General features: G+C 38.5%; 1 protein-coding gene across 2 annotated transcripts in view; it reads right to left on the bottom strand.

Annotated features, from left to right (window-relative positions):
* Window positions 1-20,171, bottom strand: part of MCCC1 (methylcrotonyl-CoA carboxylase subunit 1) — a 59,825-nt gene that overhangs the window by 14,394 nt on the left and 25,260 nt on the right. For both annotated transcript variants that reach the window (XM_025878039.2, XM_025878040.2), the window contains 5 exons: window positions 18,920-19,001; window positions 11,418-11,545; window positions 8,104-8,287; window positions 5,675-5,784; window positions 1,277-1,493 (listed from right to left, as the gene is read on the bottom strand). In XM_025878039.2, the coding sequence (XP_025733824.1) occupies window positions 1,277-1,493; window positions 5,675-5,784; window positions 8,104-8,287; window positions 11,418-11,545; window positions 18,920-19,001 (721 nt within the window). The remainder of the gene's footprint in view (window positions 1-1,276; window positions 1,494-5,674; window positions 5,785-8,103; window positions 8,288-11,417; window positions 11,546-18,919; window positions 19,002-20,171) is intronic.

Here is a 20,171-nt window from a genome sequence, read left to right as displayed (position 1 = left end):
ATTGTAAAAAGGAAGGAGAGTAAGAGGACACTCGATTCTGGGGCGCCTGGGTGGCTCAGTCTGTTGAGCGTCTGCCTTTGGCTCAGGTCATGATCCTAAAGACCCGGGATGGAGCCCCGGGTCAGGCTCCCTGCTCAGTGGGGAGTCTGCTTCTCCCTCTCCCTTTGTCCCTCCCCCCGCCACCCCGTGCTCTCTCTCTCTCACTCTCTTTCAAATAAATAAATAAAATCTTTAAAAAAAAAAAGAGGATACTCAATTCTAACAATGCTATGTTCAGGCTTAGGAACACCGTGCGGGCATATTTAGATGCATTTCATTTAGTGTAAAAGGACAAAATGAGAATAGAGCACACATCTCCTAAAGCGGTAGTTATATATTTTAAGCTTTCAATATAACTTTCTTGAATGAATCTAGAAATTAAAGATCCTAATAATAAAACCCTATAATATAATAATCCTAAAAATAATGAAGAGATAAATGGATTAATTTTTTTTTTTTCCCTATTTGCTCCAAAGGTCAGAGTTAGCCTACAGTAAATATTCTGGAGCAAGTTTGGGAAGAGCTCAGATTTTGCTCAATTTAGAGGGAAGAACTTTTAAAGGAAGAACTGACTGAAACCATAACAGGTGAATGAGCTCTCGTTACGAATTTCCTCAGGTGTTAAGAAGAGGTTGAGCAACAGCTTAGAGGGGGTGTTGAAGCAGAGATGTGTGCGTGTGCCAACCGGGACGAATCTCTGCCTTGGTCCTTCCTGTGCTCAGATTCTCCGATTCGAGGAAGTACCTAGGTCTCTAGTTCATCAGAAATTTGATCACAGAATGGAAAAGAAAGGAGGAAATAATGCAAGGATAAATCTCAGGTAACCCAAGAGAACCTGAGAGTCTCCAGTGCTCTGTCTTTAGTCCCTAGGACCCAGGAAGTTGCCACAGGTACAGAAAATACAACAACGTAGGCCCTTGAGGAGTGGTGAATTAAAAAAGCTTTGGAAGGAGTCAGCACAGGGTGTAGGAAGAACTAGTGTTTGGTTGAAAAAAGACCCATCTCAACACTGTTAGGCAATTAGTTAAGTTTTATTTAATGGGTTAAAAAGTGTGTATGGGCACATCCGTGAAATGTGAATCTACTCTACTTCACACTAAAAACCACATTAGCAAAGGACAGCGTCAATCGCTGAGAGAAGAAAAGGGACACAAGAGTGGCATAAAGAAAGAAAAGCACCTCCAATGCTTATTCACAGACTCTTAACAAGCAGAGCAAAGAGAAAAGCATTCCATACCTTGTGACTGAATGTTGAAAACATCAGACATGGCTTTCTCCTTGAGGATGAGACCCAAAGCTGCCTGGCATAAAAACTCCTTGGCTGTGGCCTTCCTACTGGGAAACAGTTCCTTGTGGTGTTGAGTGATGAAATCTGTGTGCACGTTCCCAGCCTCAAACTCTGGATGGCCGGACAGGCTGAGAAGGAAGTCAATGTTGGTATGCAGTCCGACAATCTGGGAAGAGAATAAAGCACACGTCCCCAGTGAGTGGGGAAAACAACATATTCAGAAAATCATTTCTCGACAGATGTTGGCGAGGATGCGGAGAAAGGGGAACCCTCCTACACTGTTGGTGGGAATGCAAGCTGGTGCAGCCACTCTGGAAAACAGTATGGAGATTCCTCAAAAAGTTGAAAGTAGAGCTATCCTATGACCCAGCAATTGCACTACTGGGCATTTACCCCAAAGATACAAGTGTAGTGATCCGAAGAGGCACCTGCACCCCAATGTTTATAGCAGCAATGTCCACAACAGCCAAACTATGGAAAGAGCTTAGATGTCCATCAACAGATGAATGGATAAAGAAGATGTGGGGTGTGTGTGTGTGTGTGTGTATGTATATAAATTTATTATATATATACTAATATATATATTATATATATATTCCATTGTGTGTATATATATATGTATATATATATATTATGCAGCCATCAAAAAATTGAAATCTTGCCATTTGCAAAGACGTGGATGGAACTAGAGGGTATTATGCTAAGCAAAATAAGTCAATCAGAGAAAGACAAGCATCATATGATCTCACTGATATGAGGAATTTGAGAAACAAGACAAGAGGATCATACGGGAAGGGAGGGAAAAATGAAACAAGACGAAACCAGAGAGGTAGACAAACCATAAGAGACTCTTAATCTCAGGAAACAAACTGAGGGTTGCTGGAGTGGAGGGGGGTGGGAGGGATGGGGTGGCTGAGCGATGGACACTGGGGAGGGTATGTGCTATGGTGAGCGCTAAGAATTGTGTAAGACTGATGAATCACAGACCTCTACCCCTGAAACAAGTAATACATTGTGTTAAAAAAAATTTAAAAAAAAGAGAAAATCATTTCTATGGCATCTGCTCTTTGTACGAAGTATTTTCCACAATGGACAACTCTCAAGGAAAATAAAAAACCTACTAAGGTACCACATGGCAGCATTAGGACAACTTGTAGGAAAAACAAAACAAAACAAAACAACCCACTTCACCATCACTATCTATCTGGACTTAACACTTAAAACTGTATTTTATGATACATTTTTCAAAATGTAGCAAACTACATTTTACTCTATGATAAAGAGGAAATAGGAAATGATGTTAGGGTAGGTCACATGGATATATTTAATTGACTCAGGCTAGGAAAGTGATAAATGTTAAGAAACTTAAATGAGATTTATTTGCAAGATATTGAAGGACTTGCCACTCAGAATATGCCCACAAAATAGGAAGACTGCAAACTGAGGTTAGGATTGCTACACTGAGGAGGAGATAGGATTAAATGACCTCAAAGGAACTTCCTTCCGACACTAAAACCCAAACTTTACACACCGATGTAAAAATGAAAAGGTATGAAATGAACCCACATACGCCCAATAAATGGGATCAAGGGTAAAACCAGCTATCTGAGCCTTGGGTTCATTCATTCATTCATCCAATCATTCATTTAATAGACATTTACTGAGCACCGCTAGGTGCCAGGTCCTGATCCAGGTACTGGGGACACGATGAGGAACGAAACCTCAGAGAGCTTACATTCTAGGGACAGATAACAGACAATATCTATAAACAAATATCTAATATGATGTCAGGCCATATGAAGAAAAATAAGGCTGGTTAAGGGGACAGAGAAGAGCAAAGGGCCTTATTTTAAATGGGGTGACCTGGTTTCAAGCTACACTACAAAGCTGTAGTAATAAAAACATTATGGTACTGGCACAAAAATAGACACAAAGATCAATGGAACAGAACTGACAACCGAGAAATAAACCCATGCTTACATGGTCAATTAATCTATGACAAAGGAGGCGAGAATATACAGTGGGAAAGGACCATCTTTTCAATAACTGGTGTTGGGAAAACAGGACAGCTACATGCAAAAGAATGAAACTGGACCACTTTCTCACACCATACACAAAAAATAAACTCAAAATGGATTACAGATCTAAATGTGAGACCTGAAACAGTAAAACTCCTAAAATAAAACATAGGCAGTAATCTCTCGGGATATCAGCTTTAGCAACATATTTATGGATATGTCTCCTCAGGCAAGGGAAACAAAAGGAAAAATAAACTACTGGGACTACACCAAACTAAAAAGCTTTTACACAGGGAAGGAAACCATCAACAAAATGTCTCTCTCTGTCAAATACATAAATAAAATCTTTAAAAAAAAAAAAAAAGGAAGAAGAACTGGAGAAGATAGTTGCAAATTATGTGTCCTGATAAGGGGCTAATATCCAAAATATATAAAGAACTCCTACAACTCAACACCAAAAAACCTAATAATCCAATTAAAAAGTGGGCAGAGAACCTGAACATTTTTTTTCCTCCAAAAAAGACATACAAATGGCTAAGAGACACATGAAAAGATGCTCATGATCACTCATCATCAGGGAAATGCAAATCAAAACCACAATGAGATAGCACCTCATACCGGTCAGACTGGCTAGCATCAAAAAGACACAAATAACAACTGTTGGTAAGGACATGGAGAAAAGGGAACCCTTGTGCCCTATTGGTAGGAAGGTAAATGGGTGCAGCCACTGTGGAAAATAGTATGGAAGGTCCCCCAAAATTAAAAACAGAAATATCATATGATCCAGTAATTCCATTTGCCGGCTATTTGCCCAAATGAAACAAAAACATGAATTAGGAAAGATAATGCACCCCTATGTTTATTGCAACATGATTTACAATAGTCAAGATATGGAAGCAGCCCCAGTCCATCTATAGATGAAGGATAAAGAAGATGTGGTGTATACACATAACAGAATACTACTCAGCCATAATAAAGAACGAAATCTTGCCATTTGTAACAACATGGATGGACCTAGAAGGTTATTATACTAAGTGAAATAAGTCAAAGACAAATATCGTATGATTTCACTTACATGTGCAATCTAAAACACAAAGCAAACACACAACAGAAACAGACTCATAAACAGAGAACTGATGGTTGCCAGCAGGGAAGGCGATGAGGGGATAAGTTAAATAGATGAATGGGATCAAGAGGTACCAATTTCCAGCCGTAAGTAAGTCACAGCGATGAAAACTACAGCATATGGAATATAGTCAATAATACTGTAATAACTTTGGGGGCAGATGGTAGCTACACTTACTGTGGTGAGTCCTGTGTAAGGTATAGAACTGACTCACTCTGTTGTACACCTGAAACTAATATAACATTATATATCAACTATGTTTCAATTTAAAAAAAAATGGATGGGCACCTGGGTGGCTCAGTCAGTTAAATGTCTGATTCTTGGTTTCAGCTCAGGTCATGATCTCAGGGTTGTAGGATTGAGCCCTGCGTTGGGGCTCTGTGCTCAACGCGAGTCTGCTGGAGATTCTTTCTCTCCCCCTCTCTCTCTCTCTCTCTGCTCTTCCCCCCACCTTATGTGCGCATGCGCATGCCTTCTTTCTCGCGCTCTCTCTCTCAATAAATAAATAAAATCTTAAAAAAAAAAAAAATGGAGAAGGCCTGGGAAGGATTCTGAATGAGCAGGAGCTGAGGATGGTGAGGAGGGAGTCTTGCGATCATGTGGGGAAAGAACATTCTGGAAGAGAGAATAGGAACACATGGGTCCATGCTGGGTGTGTCTAAGGAATGGCAAGGGGAGCCCTGTGTGGTTGGAGCCACAGAGATGAGAAGTTTGGTCAAATTAATGACATATAACACTTTGGATGTCATGGGTTAATAAATCCTTCTATGATGCTACATCAGTATGGTTTGGGGCTTACTGCACCAAGGAAATCAATGTGCTACAAAAAAGCAACAAACTCCGTCAAATGGATAAAACTGAACATAATTATTTTCCTTTGGGGAAAATAAAACCAGACTGTACGCCACACTTGTGTAGCTGGCCTTATCTACCAGGATGAATATGAATTTAATATCAGATTTCACTGAAGTATAACACTGACGTTAACAGTTTTAGCCCTGCAATTTTTCTTTTCTAGCTCAATCAGAAAGTCATTAAACTCTATTCTGACCCATGGGAATGTGAAATCAGTTTGTTCCTGACATCTGGGTAACTGGTGGAAATAAGCCGACAAGGACAAAGGCTGACCAATCATGACGGACATACTTGGCTGTGGAGATACACAGATCATCAGGGTCCCCAACATGGCCCCAGGGCACTCACATTGTACTGACGAAGGCTGTACCTCAGTTTCGTCAAGGCCGCCTGGCGATCTGCAGCCCATACAACCAGCTTTGCAATCATGGGGTCATAATGCACTGAAACCTCATCTCCTGAAATTGAAAAATCACAGTAACCACAGTCAAAATTCAAAGTCATAAAATATGACATGCAAGACATTCTGCTGGGGCTTTATGCTCATTTCACACTTGATCTTCAGGAGCTCTTGCATGACAGATATCGTTACCACTGTTTTATTCATGAGGAGCTGAGGCTTGAAGGGGTTTAAAAACTTACCACCAGTCTGAGGAGAGTATGGCCATCCAAGGGCACCAGGCCCGAAAACAGTTATCCAATAACACACAGGCTGGCTTTCTCCATCCTACCTTCTTCTAAACCTTCTTTTCCCTTTGCATTTTGTAAGTCTTCAAACTGCCTCTACCCTCTCCTGTCACAATCACTTCTGCCCTTAGCATTCCCTTCCCTCCATCCCTCAGTTTCCTCATCAGAAAAATATGTATAACAATCCTACTATCCTGTAGGGTTCTTGGGAGGATTGACAATAAAAGGCCAAATGCCATACCTGGCAGAACCAATAAACAAACAGCAGCTATCATTGCTACGACAGAGTCTTAGAGAACAAGAATCTGAACCACACAGTCCCGTAAGTTCAGGGCCAGGCACATGAAGACCCAGCTGTAAGCCAGCCTATGCCACCCAAGCTGCTAGCTGGAATACTTTAAAAAAAAAAAACCAAAAAACTGAACCGTGCACATCTCATGGTTCAAGGTTAAAAATGGTTCAAGTCAAAAGGATGTGGTATGTTATAAAGAATACTGTTCTAGGACCTTTGTGTGATTTTTGGCAGGTCACTTGGCCCCTCTGAACCCTAGGGTCTTCATCTATAAAATCAAGGGGTTAGATTATACTCTCTTACCCATCACCCACCCACCTATCCACCCCATCACTCACCAACACATACTGAACACTTCTAGGCCCAGGCCTGAGTAAGGTGCTGCAAATATAACATGGAAGAAACTTACAAATATAGTGGGAAAACTAGACAAGGAGTAAAAGGTTACTGTAAAACAGTATAAGGAAAGTGCCTGAGGAGTACACAAGGGGCTCGGGGAACGCAGAAGAGGAGGGCTGCGGAAGATTCTTGGAGTAGATGATGCTCTCAGTGCCGAGATGTGAATCTGGGAGTCCTTCGCGGAATTACACCTCTGTTATCCTTTGAGCACCTTTATTAAATTACACTGCAAGTTTTGCTTGCCCTGCAGATTTTTTCTTTTCCGTTGCGAGTGTTCTCTTTTCTCTCTAAAGTGTTCTGCTATTAAGTTAAAAAAAGGCACTGACTACTAAATCTTGCTGTGGTTTAGTCAGAGTTCTCAAAATTCTTCCACTTTGTCCTCAAGAGGTCCTGATTCCTCATTTTGGCTTTCAAGACACTATGTGATCTGCTTTCAACCTGTACCTCAGCTGCACCTCCAACTATTCACCATCCTGACCCCTTTTCTCCGGCCACATGTTTTCTTACAGTTCCTCCACCACACCTGGAGTTAAGCTCTCCTTTCTTTACTGTTCTGCGTGCTGTTCAATCTGCCTACTCAAATCCACTCCACACTTCCTCTTCAAAATGTGTCCGGGCTGTATTGGCCTAACATAACCTCTAATCCTGAGAACTGCTTTTCAACATTCATCACCCGGATAACTTCTCTGGCAGCTAAAGTCAAGGTGGCAGGAGCTCAGAGCATGGACTCTGGAGCCAGAGAGACTGGGTCTGAATCTTGGCTCCAAGGGTGACCTTGGGCCAGTCACTTAACTTCTCTGTGCCCTGGGGTCCTCATCTGGAAAATGGGGGTGATAATAACACCTACTCACAGGGTAGTTCAGCCCATATAAAAAAAAGTCACCTGGAACAGTGTATACAGTACACAGTACATGCTAAATAACTGTTATGACCATTGCTGGTAATCACACGCTATGACAGCTCTTGTGCTGTTATTGTTTTATTTCTCTTTCTTTTATTGTTGTTTCGCTTGCACTGAGTTTATATATTAATTCTCCAGCTTGACTCTAAGTCCCTTGAAGGCAGAGGGCATTGGGCATAGCGGGGATCAGTGCCTTAAATCACTTTTAGAACTAGGCAGAGTAGAAATATGAAACAGTACACGCAAAATGTTTGTTATTTAGGTTTGAACAAGTACTGCTACATTTCAACAAAGGGCGTATTGTGTAAAAATACTAGCTATTTTTTTTGTAAATAACTATTCCAGAAAGAAAAATAAAGATTAATGAGAAACCAATTAAGTCCTTTATTCTAAAACATACTAAACATTTCCATAAGACACAGGGAAAAGATGCTGTCCAGAAATAGTAATGCACCGAAAATTCCACAAGACCGAGACTTTTCATTGAATTCACTTTACCTTGTCTCACTCCAGTTTCGATCCTAGTGCAAAGGTCTGCCTGAGGGGTGGAGAGATGCACTAATGGCCCAGCCCCGGGCATGAAGTTATTGTCAGGATCTTCTGCATATATTCTAGCTTCAAAGGAATGGCCCTGCAGAGTTATTTCTTCCTGGCTCAAAGGAATCTTCTCTCCTGCTGCAATCTGGTGAAAGACGTGCTTCTATGAAAATCCCCCTTACAGCACCTACGAGACTTGGGAAGTTGATGGTCTTGCCTTTTTCCATGGAAAATGTGCATTCAGGCTTTATAACGAAGCCAAATAAAAACTATTATTTTCCTCACCTCCCCGAGTTTGAGGCAAAAACAAAAATAGGTTAAAAAACAGATGCAGCTTGGAAATAATGTATTAAGTACAATGGATTTCTAGAGTCTTTAAAGTAGAGAAAGCAGGTGAACTGATGACTAAATTATAAATATAAAAATCACTGTTTTTTCAATGTAATACAATTAAAGTTCTTCTTGGCAAGATAATCCATTTTCATTTAAAACATCAGTGCTCAGTTACCAAACCAATCTTCTTTTTATAGCTAATTATTAGTTTGTGTTTAGGACTACACTCACAGCTATGGCTAAAGTGTGGCATTTGTCATCTTTGTTAACCTTTTTTTTTTAAAGTTTATTTATTTAAGTAATCTCTACACCCAATGTGGGGCTCAAACTCACCACCCTGAGATTAAGAGTCATACACTCTACCCACTGAGCCAGCCAGGCGCCCCCATCTTTGTCATCTTCATCACCGAGTGAGTGATAAAGCAAAACAGAAAGGGGAACATGATGGTTTTTCAATTTTGTTATGTTAACCCATATTGCGTGATACCAGATTATAAGCAGGATGACCATCATTGTCTATCACACTGACTGTTATGTACCAATACAACAACTCTCTTTCTTCAACTAGTATAATTTGGAAAAGGCTATTGGAGGACATGCTGTCACTCTCTCTCTCTCTCTCTCCTTAAATTGTCCTCCAAGATGAGAAAAAAACAAACTGAGAAAGCAAAAGATACAGGGGAAGAAACTAAGTAATTTAGCACTACTTGCAACTAAGGAAGTAAGCATGAAACAGAGGCAAAGGTTTCATCTCTCTAAATCTGTAGATAAGAAAAATCAGGAGGCACAGCAGTTAAGAATGAAAGGAAAATGAACGACACTGAATGCCTTTATGACATGGTGTTTTGAACCACAGACTCTGCAGCCCTATTGCCTGGGTTCAAATTCTGTCTCTCTATTTCCTCTGTTCTGGGCATGTTTCTTAACCTCTTGATGCTACAGAGAAAAGTGCATATAGTAAGCACTACACAAGTGTTAGCTATTGTTTATCCTTTATAATGAAACACTTTAATGTTTTAATAAAGAATCCTATTTGTCTTGATATAAACAAGAAGGACCATGTGTCCATATTTCATGATGTGATCTTACTTCTGACTATATAGCCCCATTTCAACCTGGCTTATCTTTGCCTATTTTCCTCTCAGGTTGGCTTCTATCTGAGCTCAGAAGAGACAGGCCCCAACCGTGCCTCTGGATCCTTGGAAATCTGTGCCATGTGAGTTCTCTCAGGCTTAGACATTGAATCTTTGGAACTCCTGGACCTTGGATCTTCTCCCCAGCTTCCCCTGGACATGGCTACCCACCTGCATCTGCAGCCTAGATGCTGACAACATTGCAGCCTCATTCTAGGGAGCCTTTGACTCCAGAGGCTGATCCTGGAGCTTGAATTCACCAAATGGTGAGGCCCCTGGTTTTACCTCTGCCTGGAAGCAAGACTCCAAAGTGCCTTGAACACTGTAAATGAGGTCCAGTGGAATCCATCAGTTCAAGAATGCCACCCCCTCCCCCGCCAGATAAGAAAAGCCTATTTCTCTTTTTAAAGGGCCTTCAAAGCTCTTGCAATTTCTTGAGATGCAGAAATAAAAGTCTACTGGTTCCCCTTATGCCCAAAAGCTTTCTCTTCCCTTCCCTAGAAACCTTTTATCCATCATGATTTCAAAATTCTGGACTCCTGGGGCGCTGGGGTGGCATAGTCAGTTAAGCATCTCACTCTTGGTTTCGGCTCAAGTTGAAATCTCCGGGTCATGAGACTGAGCCCCACGTCAGGCTCTGCACTCAGTGCGGAATCTCTTTCTCCCCCTCCCTCTGCCCCCCCACCGCCTTTAAAAAAAAAAAAAAATTCTGGACTCTCTCAATTAGTTCCTTGAATTCCGGAAACAGAAGCACTCTTTCTAAAACTTTCTAAATTTGCTACAATTTTCCCATTACTTACTAACACCTACTAGCCTGATGTGCCTGGTTTTCATTAGCTCCCAAGGCTATAGAGGCCCCCAAAGAATCTAATGGCTCAACTAAAACCACCAATCATCCCCAAGGAACCAGCAAAAGGAACATGATATTATTGTCCATCGACATTCTGAAAAGACAAAATTATCAAAATAATCAAGACTTTAGCATCACAACACACAAAAAAATTTTAGATTCAGAATATATAAAGAACCAAGAATCCTACAGAGGTCAAAAGTATTTATAGTACTTAAACTTTTTTTTCATATTAAAAAAGGCAATAAAATCAACCGTTTTCAATAATGAGAGTAAAACAGACTAAGGTATTATTCTTATTTGAAGGAATATGCTTTGTGGAACTCTAGTTCAGGCCAGCGTTTCTCAAACTATTTATAAAAAAGGAACAATTATAGACTTATACTTTTGTAACATATAGTAGACGTATCATAGCAATGTCAAAAATGCTATAAAAATTTCTAAACACTTATTCTGAATGGGTTACACTTATCCTACCACAGGCAACAGCAGTGTGCAAGTCAGCACTTGCATGTGGCTCACTCTATTGGTAGACCATTACCTTGGCTCTTCATTCCCAGCTCTTCCTTAGCTCATTTCACCGGGGCTAGCATCTGTCCTGCCTCTAAAATCAAATGATGGCCTAGCCTGGAATAATGTGGCCTCAGGTAGAGCACGAGGCTTTGGTGTTGAGATAATGTGGTCAGAAGAAAGCCTCAGTGGCAGCATCTCACTTGCCCCTTGCCTTAGGCTACCCCATGCTGAAGAGAAATGATGGTAAGTGACAGGTTAGAAATCGGAGTCCATAAAGTGACAATAATGTCACAGCAACAAATGAAATATCATCTTTAACTTCCCATTTTCCTGTCCTCATGACAACCACCAAGAATTGAACCCTTGTCCAAAGTGACACCTTCTTTTAGGAGGCTAGCAGGTAACCTATTGTCAAGACTGATCTTTAACAGAAAAAATACTCCCACCCTAAGCTGCCACTCCACCAAGTCAGTTCCTGTGATCATCTCAGTAACAGGATGTTCCACTTGCAGCCTTGTATTCATTTCCATGAAGTAGAAATTGTGCTTTGAGTCCATAATAAACTCCACGGTTCCTAAAAGATAAAATACAACAGTCACACTTCAATAGCATACGGTCAGTAGAAATCAAAATCTTCTATGATGTATCACATCAACTTCTTATTAATATATTTTTTTAATTTTATTTTATTTAAATTCAATTAATTAACACATAGTGTAGTATTAGTTTCAGAGGTCGAGTTCAGTGATTCATCAAGTGGCATATAACACCTAGTGCTCCATTCCATCACATGCCCTCCTTAATGCCCATCCCCCAGTTACCCCATCCCCCCCCATCTCCCCTCCAGCCACCCTCAGTTTCCTATAGTTAACAGTCTCTTATGGTTTGTCTCCCAAAGCCAGAGAGAGAAACAAATCACATCAACTTTTAATGCTGCCGTCATTCAATGGTAAACATTTTGCATTTCCTGAAGAAAATATCTCACATATTGCAGCAGCAAATGATTCTTACTAAAAAATAGGGAGCCACATGAAATCTAGCAACAGAAAAGTATGTTTGGGGTTTTCAGCAAAGGGTAAGCCCAAGTTGTGAGTAGTCTCAACCGTTGCAGCAACGAGAACATGGCTGGACCATGTGTTATGGCTTCAGGGCACCAAGATCCCTGGAACCTCACACTGTGACATCCCATCTCCCTCTAGCCCAGTAGAATAAATATAGTAACATTTTTTTCTCCTGATTGTGGGCTTTGGAGGTTTCCTTTAAAAGTCCTTTAGCTGGTGATCCATTGGAAGATTGTTTAGCAACTAAATCTACATCTTTTCCAACTTTATTAAGGTATAATTTAATATAATAAAATTTATCCATTTTAAGTGTAGGGAAGTGTGTTGAGTTTCAATTGCAACTGAATACAGTCATAGAACCACCACCACCACCACCATGAAAATGCAAAACATTTCCATCATCCAAAATGTTCATTCCCTTGTTCCCCTTTGCAGTCAGTCCCTGCCCCAGGTCACCGGCCCCAGGCAACCACAGTTTTTTCTAGAATGTCATATAAATGAAATCGTATACTACATAGTGTTTTGTGTTTGAGTTTTTTTCACTTAGCTGAAAGTAGTTCCATATACTTTAAGACTGTTTCTCAAACTGGGAGTCATAACCCATTAGCGCCTTGTACAAATTTAGTGAAGACTTCCAGTTTCTGATCCATAAGAAGCTAAGAAGTCACCATTCTAACCCGATAAGAGTAAAAAGCCAAATAAACTGAAAAATCAACAATTTTTCTCAGATCCATCAGAGATATGAAGTCACAGGGCAAACTGCTGCCCCCCAAATCAGAGAGACAGGCAAATTATAGATTTGCCAGACAGTAAGATTCACAACTTACTGGAACAGAAACCCATGAACAAAACTTCTAAGGAATAAGTACCAGAGGAGGAAAAACCTGCTGTAACTGACAAGTTGCTGGACACTCAGTGTGGATGACTCTGAGAGTCACAATCCCCAAGGACAGTCCCCCATACTTTTGTGTTTTACCTCCAAAAGCTCTATCAGGTCCTCACAGTGGATACTGGAGAAAAATCCCCTTGACCCTCTAGCAGTGGAAGGGGAAAAGGAATCATTTGAAGTACACCAGAGTTCTGTTCTGACCAAGATTTGTCCATAAGAGAACTATTTTACTAGAGCCTAAACTATGGGGGTTTCATCAGAGCTTAATTAACAGAACCGAAGGAAGGGAAATACACATCTCCAGCCATCCTGTCCCCCACAAATGAATAAATCAAAACAAATCAGGAAAAAAACAAACCGAGATGCACTGGTGAAATTCAGGGCACAAGCTCACCAAAAAACTTAAGACGTAATCCTAGGACTATAGAACACCTCTCCTCCCCGACACCTAATCACCACATGACTAAAGACCAGTTCACCACAGTTCTTTTTACCTGGTACCTCAGGTCTGGCTATCAAGAAATAAATCACAAGGCACACTAAGAGGCAAAAAACAGTTTAAAGAAACTGAAGAAGCATCAGAACCTGATTCAGATATGACAGAAATATTGTAATAATCAGACCAAGAACTTTTTTTTTTTAAAGATTTTTAAAATTTATTTGTCAGAGAGAGAGACAGCAAAAGCAGGGGAGAGAGGCAGAGGGAGAAGCAGGCTCCCCGTTGAGCAAGGAGCCCAATGCGGGACTCAATCCCAGGACGCTGGGATCATGACCTGAGCCAGAAGCAGATGCTTAACCGACTGAGCCACCCAGGCATCCCCAAAGAACTTAAAAACATTTTGATTAGTACACTAACAGCTTTAATGGAAAAAGTAGACACATGCAAGAACCCACATGGATAATATAAGAAACATGGAAATTCAAGGAATCAAAAAGAAATACTAGAAATTAAAACACTGTAATAGAAATGAAGAATGCCTTTGGTGGGCTCACCAATAGACTGGACACAGCTAAGGAAACAATCTCTGAGCTTGAGGATATGAAAACAGAAACTTCCAAAACTAAAAGCAAAGACAAAGAAGACTAAAAAAACCAAAACAGAATATCCAAGAACTGTGGACAACTAGACAAGGTGTAACAGATACATAATGGGAATACCAGAAGAATAAAAAAGAAAGGACCAGAAACATTATTGAAGCAATAATAAGAATTTTCTCAAATTAATGTTGAGACATTGAACCACACCTCTGGAAGGTCAGAGAACACCAAGCAGGATAAATGCCAAAAAACCCCTATACCTAGGCATAACATTTTCAAAGTACAGAAAATAAAAATGAATGAATGAATGAATGAATCCTGAAAGAATCTGGGGCGGAGGGGAAACACCTTACCTATAAAGGAGAAAAGATAAGAATTACATATGATTCTCTTCAGAAACCATGCAAGCAAGAAGAGTGGAGCGCTATTTAAGGTCTTGAGTGGGAAAAAATCATCAACTTGGTATTCTGTTACCTTGTGGAGTTATCCTTCCAAATGAAGGAGAAATAGGGACTGTTTCAAATAAACAAAAATTGAGAAAATTTATTGGCAGTGGATCTATCTTGCAAGAAATGTTAAAAGAAGTTCTTTAGAGAGAAAAAAAAATGCCATATAGATCAATAATCCAAAAAGACACAACAACCTTAACATGTATGCACCTAAGAAGAGAGTATTAATACATGGGATAAAAACTGAGAGTAAAAACTGAGAACTGCAAATAGATGAATCCACTAATACAGCTGGAGATTTTAACACCCCTCTAACAGAAATGGACAAATCTAGCAGACAGAAAAGTAAGGACATAGTTGAACTCAATAGCACTATCAATAAATGGGACATAATCGATGTCCATAGACTACTTTATCCAACAATAGCAGATTACATATTTTCAAACTTAGATGGAACATTCACCAAGACAGACCACATTCAGGGTCACAGAAAAAAACCTTAACAAATTTAAAAGAATAGATATACAATGTTTGCTCTCAAGACCACAATTAAATTAAAAATCAATTGAACTAGAAATCAGTAATAGAAAGATAGCTGGGAAAAAAATCCCCAAATACTTGCAGATTAAATAACACAGTACCAAGTAACACATGGGTCAAAGAAGAAATCCCAAGTGAATTTTAAAAATATTTTAAACTAAATGAAAACAGAAATGCAACTTTTCAAAATTTGTGAGATGCACTGAAAGCAGTGCTTAGAGGGAAATTTATACCACTGAATCCATATATTTGAAGAGAAGAAAGATCTAAAATTAAGCTTCCATTTTAGGAACCTAGAAAAAGAACAGCAAGTTAATTCCAAAGTAAGCAAGAGAAAAGAAATAATAGAGTAGAAATCTATGAAATTGAAAACAGAAAATCTATAGAGAAGACCAATAAAACCAGAAGTCAGTTCTTCGAAAAGATCAATAACATACATAAGCTTCTAGCCAAGTTGTTTAAGAAAAAAAAAAAAAGAGAGAAGAGACAAATTATTAATATCAGAAATGAAAGAAGAGAAATTACTATAGGTTTTACGGTTAATAGGATATTAAAAATATATTATGAACAACTCTATGCCCATAAATTTGATAACCTAGATGAAACTGACCAATTCCTTGAAAGACACAATCTGCCAAAAGTCACACAAGAAAAAATCACTCTGAAACAATCTGAATAGGCCTATACCTACTAAAGAAGTTGAAATAATCATTAATAACCTCCAAAACCTCCAAAATAGACCCAGATTGGTTTACTGGTGAGTTCTACCAAACACTGAAGGTAGAATTTATACCAATTTTCTATAATCTCTTCCAGAACATAGAAAACAGAACACTTCCTAACTCATTTTAGGAGACCAGCATTACCTTAATACGAAAACGAGAGAAAGCTATTACAAAAAAAACTACAAATCAGTATCTCTTATGAACATGGAAGCAATGGTCCTCAACAAAATATTAGCAAATCAAATCCAATAATGTATAAAAGTAAGTATATATCATGACCAAATGGGATTTATCCCAGGTATGCAAGGCTGGTCCAACATTTGAAAATCAATTAATGTAATCCATCACATCAACAAGCTAAAGAAGAATCATATGACTGCATCAATAGATGCAGAAAAAGCACTGGATGAAATCCAATATCTAATTATAATAAAAACTCTTAACAAACTACTAATGGAGAGGAACTTCCTAATTTGATAAAAGATTTACGAGAACCCACAGCTAATATTATATTTAATGGTGAGAAACTAGAAGATTTCCTACTAAGAAAAGAAATAAGGGAAGGATGTCCATTCTCACCACTCCTTTCAACATCATACTGAAAGTCCCAGTAATGCTATGAGGTAAGAAAAGGAAATACAAGGTATACAGATTGAGGGGCGCCTGGGTGGCTCAGATGGTTAAGCATCTGCCTTCGGCTCAGGTCGAGATCCCAGGGTCCTGGGAACGAGCCCCACATCGGGCTCCCTGCTTGGCGGGGAACCTGCTTCTCCCTCTCCCTCTACTGTTCCCCCTGCTTGTGTTCTCTTGCCCTCTCTATCAAATAAATAAATAAAATCTTAAAAAAAAAAACAAGGTATACAGATTGAGAAGGAAGAAATAAAACTGTCTCATCACAGATGACTTGTCTATGTAGAAAAATCCAAAAGAACTGAAAAACTTCTAGAACTACAAAGTGATCATAACAAGCTTGCAGGATACAAGGTTAATATACGAAAGTCAATTGTTTTCCTATATACCAATGATGAACAAGTAGAATTTGAAATAAAAACACAATACCATCTACACAAGCACCCCCCAAATGAAATAGGTATAAATCTAACAAAATATATATAAGATCTATATGAGAAAATTACAAAACTCTGATGAAAGAAGTCAAGGCAGAACAAAATGGAAAGATATTCCAGGTTCATGGAAGGAAGACTCAACATTGTCAAGATGTCAGTTCTCCCAACTTGTTGTATAGAAACAACACAATTAAAACTCCAGCAAGTTATTTTGTGGACATCAAAAAACTGATTCTAGCGTTTTATAGGGAAAGGCAAAAGACCCAGGATAGCCAATTCAATATTGAAGGAGAATGACAAAGTTGAAGGACTGACACTGAGTTCAAGATTTACTATAAAGCTACAGTATTCAAAATAATGAAGTACTGGGAAAAGAACAAATAGATCAGTGGAACAGAACAGGCAGCCCAGAAATAGACCTATATAAATACAGTCAGTTGATCTTTGACAAAGGAGCAAAGGCAATACAATGGAGCAAAGATAGTCTTTTCAAAAAATGGTGTTGGAATGGTATATGGTGTATGTCTACATACAAAAAAATGAATCTAGGCACAGGTCTTATACTCTCAGAAAAATTAACAAAATGGACCATAGACCTAAATTTGGAACACGAAACTATAAAATTCCTAGAAGAGAGTAGGAGAAAACCTAGATGACCTTGAGTATGGTGATGTCTTTTTAGGTACAACAGCAAAGGCACAATTCATTAAAGAAATAATTGATAAGCCAGGCTTCATTAAAATTAAAAAGTTATGCTCTGCAAAAGATAATGTCAAGAGAATGAGAAGATAAACCACAGACTGGGAGAAAATATTTGCAAAAGACACCTCTGATACAGGACTACTATCCAAAATGTACTAAGGAGTTGTAAAACTCAATAATAAGAAAACAAACAAACCAATTTAAAAACTGGGCAAAACACCTGAACAGACCTCACTAAAGAAGAAACACCGATGGCAAGCAAGCATATGAGAAGATGCTCCAATCATGTTACCAGGGAAATGCAAATTAAAATGAGATACAACTATACACCTATTAGAATAGAACACTGATAATACCAAATGCTAGTGAAGATGTGGAGCAACAGGAACTCTCAGACATTGCTGGTGAGGATGCAAAATGGTACAGCCACTCTGGAAGAAAGTTTGGCAGTTTCTTACAAAACTGAACATATTCTTACCATATGACCCAGCGATTAAACTTCTTGTTTACCTAAATAAATTGAAACTATGCTCATACCTATGCCCACACAGAACTCTGCACATAGATTGTTATAATAGTTTGATTTATAATTGCCAAACTTAGAAAGCAACCAAGATATCCTTCAGTAGGTGACAGGATAAACTGTGGTACATCCAGACAATGGAATATTATTCAACACTAAACAGAAATGATCAACCCATGAAAAGACATGGAGGAAACTTAAATGCATATTATTAAGTGAAAGAAGCCAATCTTAAAAGGCTACAAACTGTATGATTCCAACTGTATGATATTCTGGAAAAGGAAGAACTATGGAGGCAACAGAAAGATCAGAGATTGTTAGGAGTTAAAGACAGGAAGGGATAAAGAGCAGAGCACAGAGGCTATTTAGGGCACTGAAAGTACTCTGTATGATCCTACAATGGTGGATACATGTCATTATACATTTTTCCAAATGTACACTGTACAACAATGTCATAGAACGCACAATATTAAGAGTGAACCCTAATGTAAATTATGGATTCTGGGTGATAATGATGTGTCACTGTAGGTTTGTTGATTGTAACAAATGAACCACTCTGGTGTGGGATGCTGGTACTTGGGGAGGCTACGCCAAGTGTGGGGATGGAGGGTATGGGAACTCTGTACTTACGGCTCAATTTAGCTGTGAACCTAAAAAATTAAAGTTTACTAATTTTAAAAGAGGCAAAAGAAATTTTAGTGATTTTATTTTAAAATGGGATAGAAAATATCAACTAGCATTACACATAATTAGGGTAAGTATTGTTTAGTGAATTTTTTTCCAAATATACATGTATATAGACATAAATATGTGTATATACTGAGTCTCAATGTAAAATATTTCTTAATGTGCGTATAATTTGTTTGAAAGACAATGATTTAAAAGTTTTAAGTTTCTTTTGCCTTCTGAACATAAATATTTCTTCTCCTCTATTCAAAGTAAATCTTAGCGTACCTGCTCCAACATAATTTACAGCTTTAGCAGCTCTGACTGCAGCTTCTCCAAGCTTTTTTCTTATTTCAGGTTTAATACCAGGCTATAAAAAAATATTTAAAATAAATTTCCATTAGTTCTTTGCCCTATTAGAAATTTCCATTAAGATCCAATATTTCATTTCTAGGTATCAAATATTACATTAAAGAGTTAATAAGGATAAATAGCTAATGCTATACATTTCATCAAGAAATACATCCTATACCACAGTCAACAGCCCCATACCAAGGTTTAATGGTTCTGTTAATAATGTCAATGAACTGCAGATATTATTCAGCATAATGATATATCTCCTTTGTACCTACCTAAGACCTTTCATGACTGTATGTCCAATTACATGTATCAATATGAAAACTTTGAATGATCACTGTTTTATTTTAAGATGGTAGAGCAATCTGGGCCATGTGCCCAATAATTATCTTGGAATAACGGTAAACCTTAAGATTCCAAGCTAATAAGAAAGGTTCATAAAAAGAAATATAGGTTAAAAAGTAGGCAAAGGTTTTAATATTTTAAAACAGTGCTCTACAGACATATATTTAAGCAATCACTACTTGGAATAAGGCTTTACTGAAATTATTGTTAACATTTACTTTGAACGATATAATACACTCTGCAACAGAAATTAAAATTTGAATACAGTATGAGAACAACAAATTGATTAACCAGAAGCCTCAGATCCCTGACCTTTTAGAAGTACCTACTAGGAAAAAAAAAACAAAACAAAAGAACACGTATAAAACCTTAGACAGGAAAGAAGTCTACAGCAGTAGTAGGCTCAAAAGAAATGTAAATCCAAAAAGGGGTAATTCTAGGAGTAGGCCTTGACCCAGAGGACAACCGAAACCAATCAAGAGATAGACCCGAAGAGATGTAAACAATTAATTCCAAAGGGGCAAAAAATGCCAAATAAGAGCAAATCTCTCTCCTCTACAATAAACCTTTATGGTAGGAAGATGACTAATATATTTTAGGGATGCCTCAAACAGAAGTCAAAATAAAAGAATCTTCATAAAAAATATATTCAATGAACCAGGCCAATCCATTCCTCAAACATTCTCATTACAATATAAAATCTACATGGAAATATTATACAATTGCTCACTATAAGTCAGATACAGATCTTCCTCCTTACAGCGGGGTTATGTCCAGATAAACCCATCATAAGTTGAAAATACTGGAAGTTGAAAATTCATTTAAATACATGTAACCT

This window comes from Callorhinus ursinus, unplaced genomic scaffold (assembly GCF_003265705.2).
Source record: "Callorhinus ursinus isolate GAN/ISIS: 27379988/994484 unplaced genomic scaffold, GSC_fseal_2.0 scaffold1, whole genome shotgun sequence".
In the NCBI taxonomy this organism is placed as follows: Eukaryota; Metazoa; Chordata; class Mammalia; order Carnivora; family Otariidae; genus Callorhinus; species Callorhinus ursinus.
This window is presented reverse-complemented; position numbering and strand designations above follow the sequence as displayed.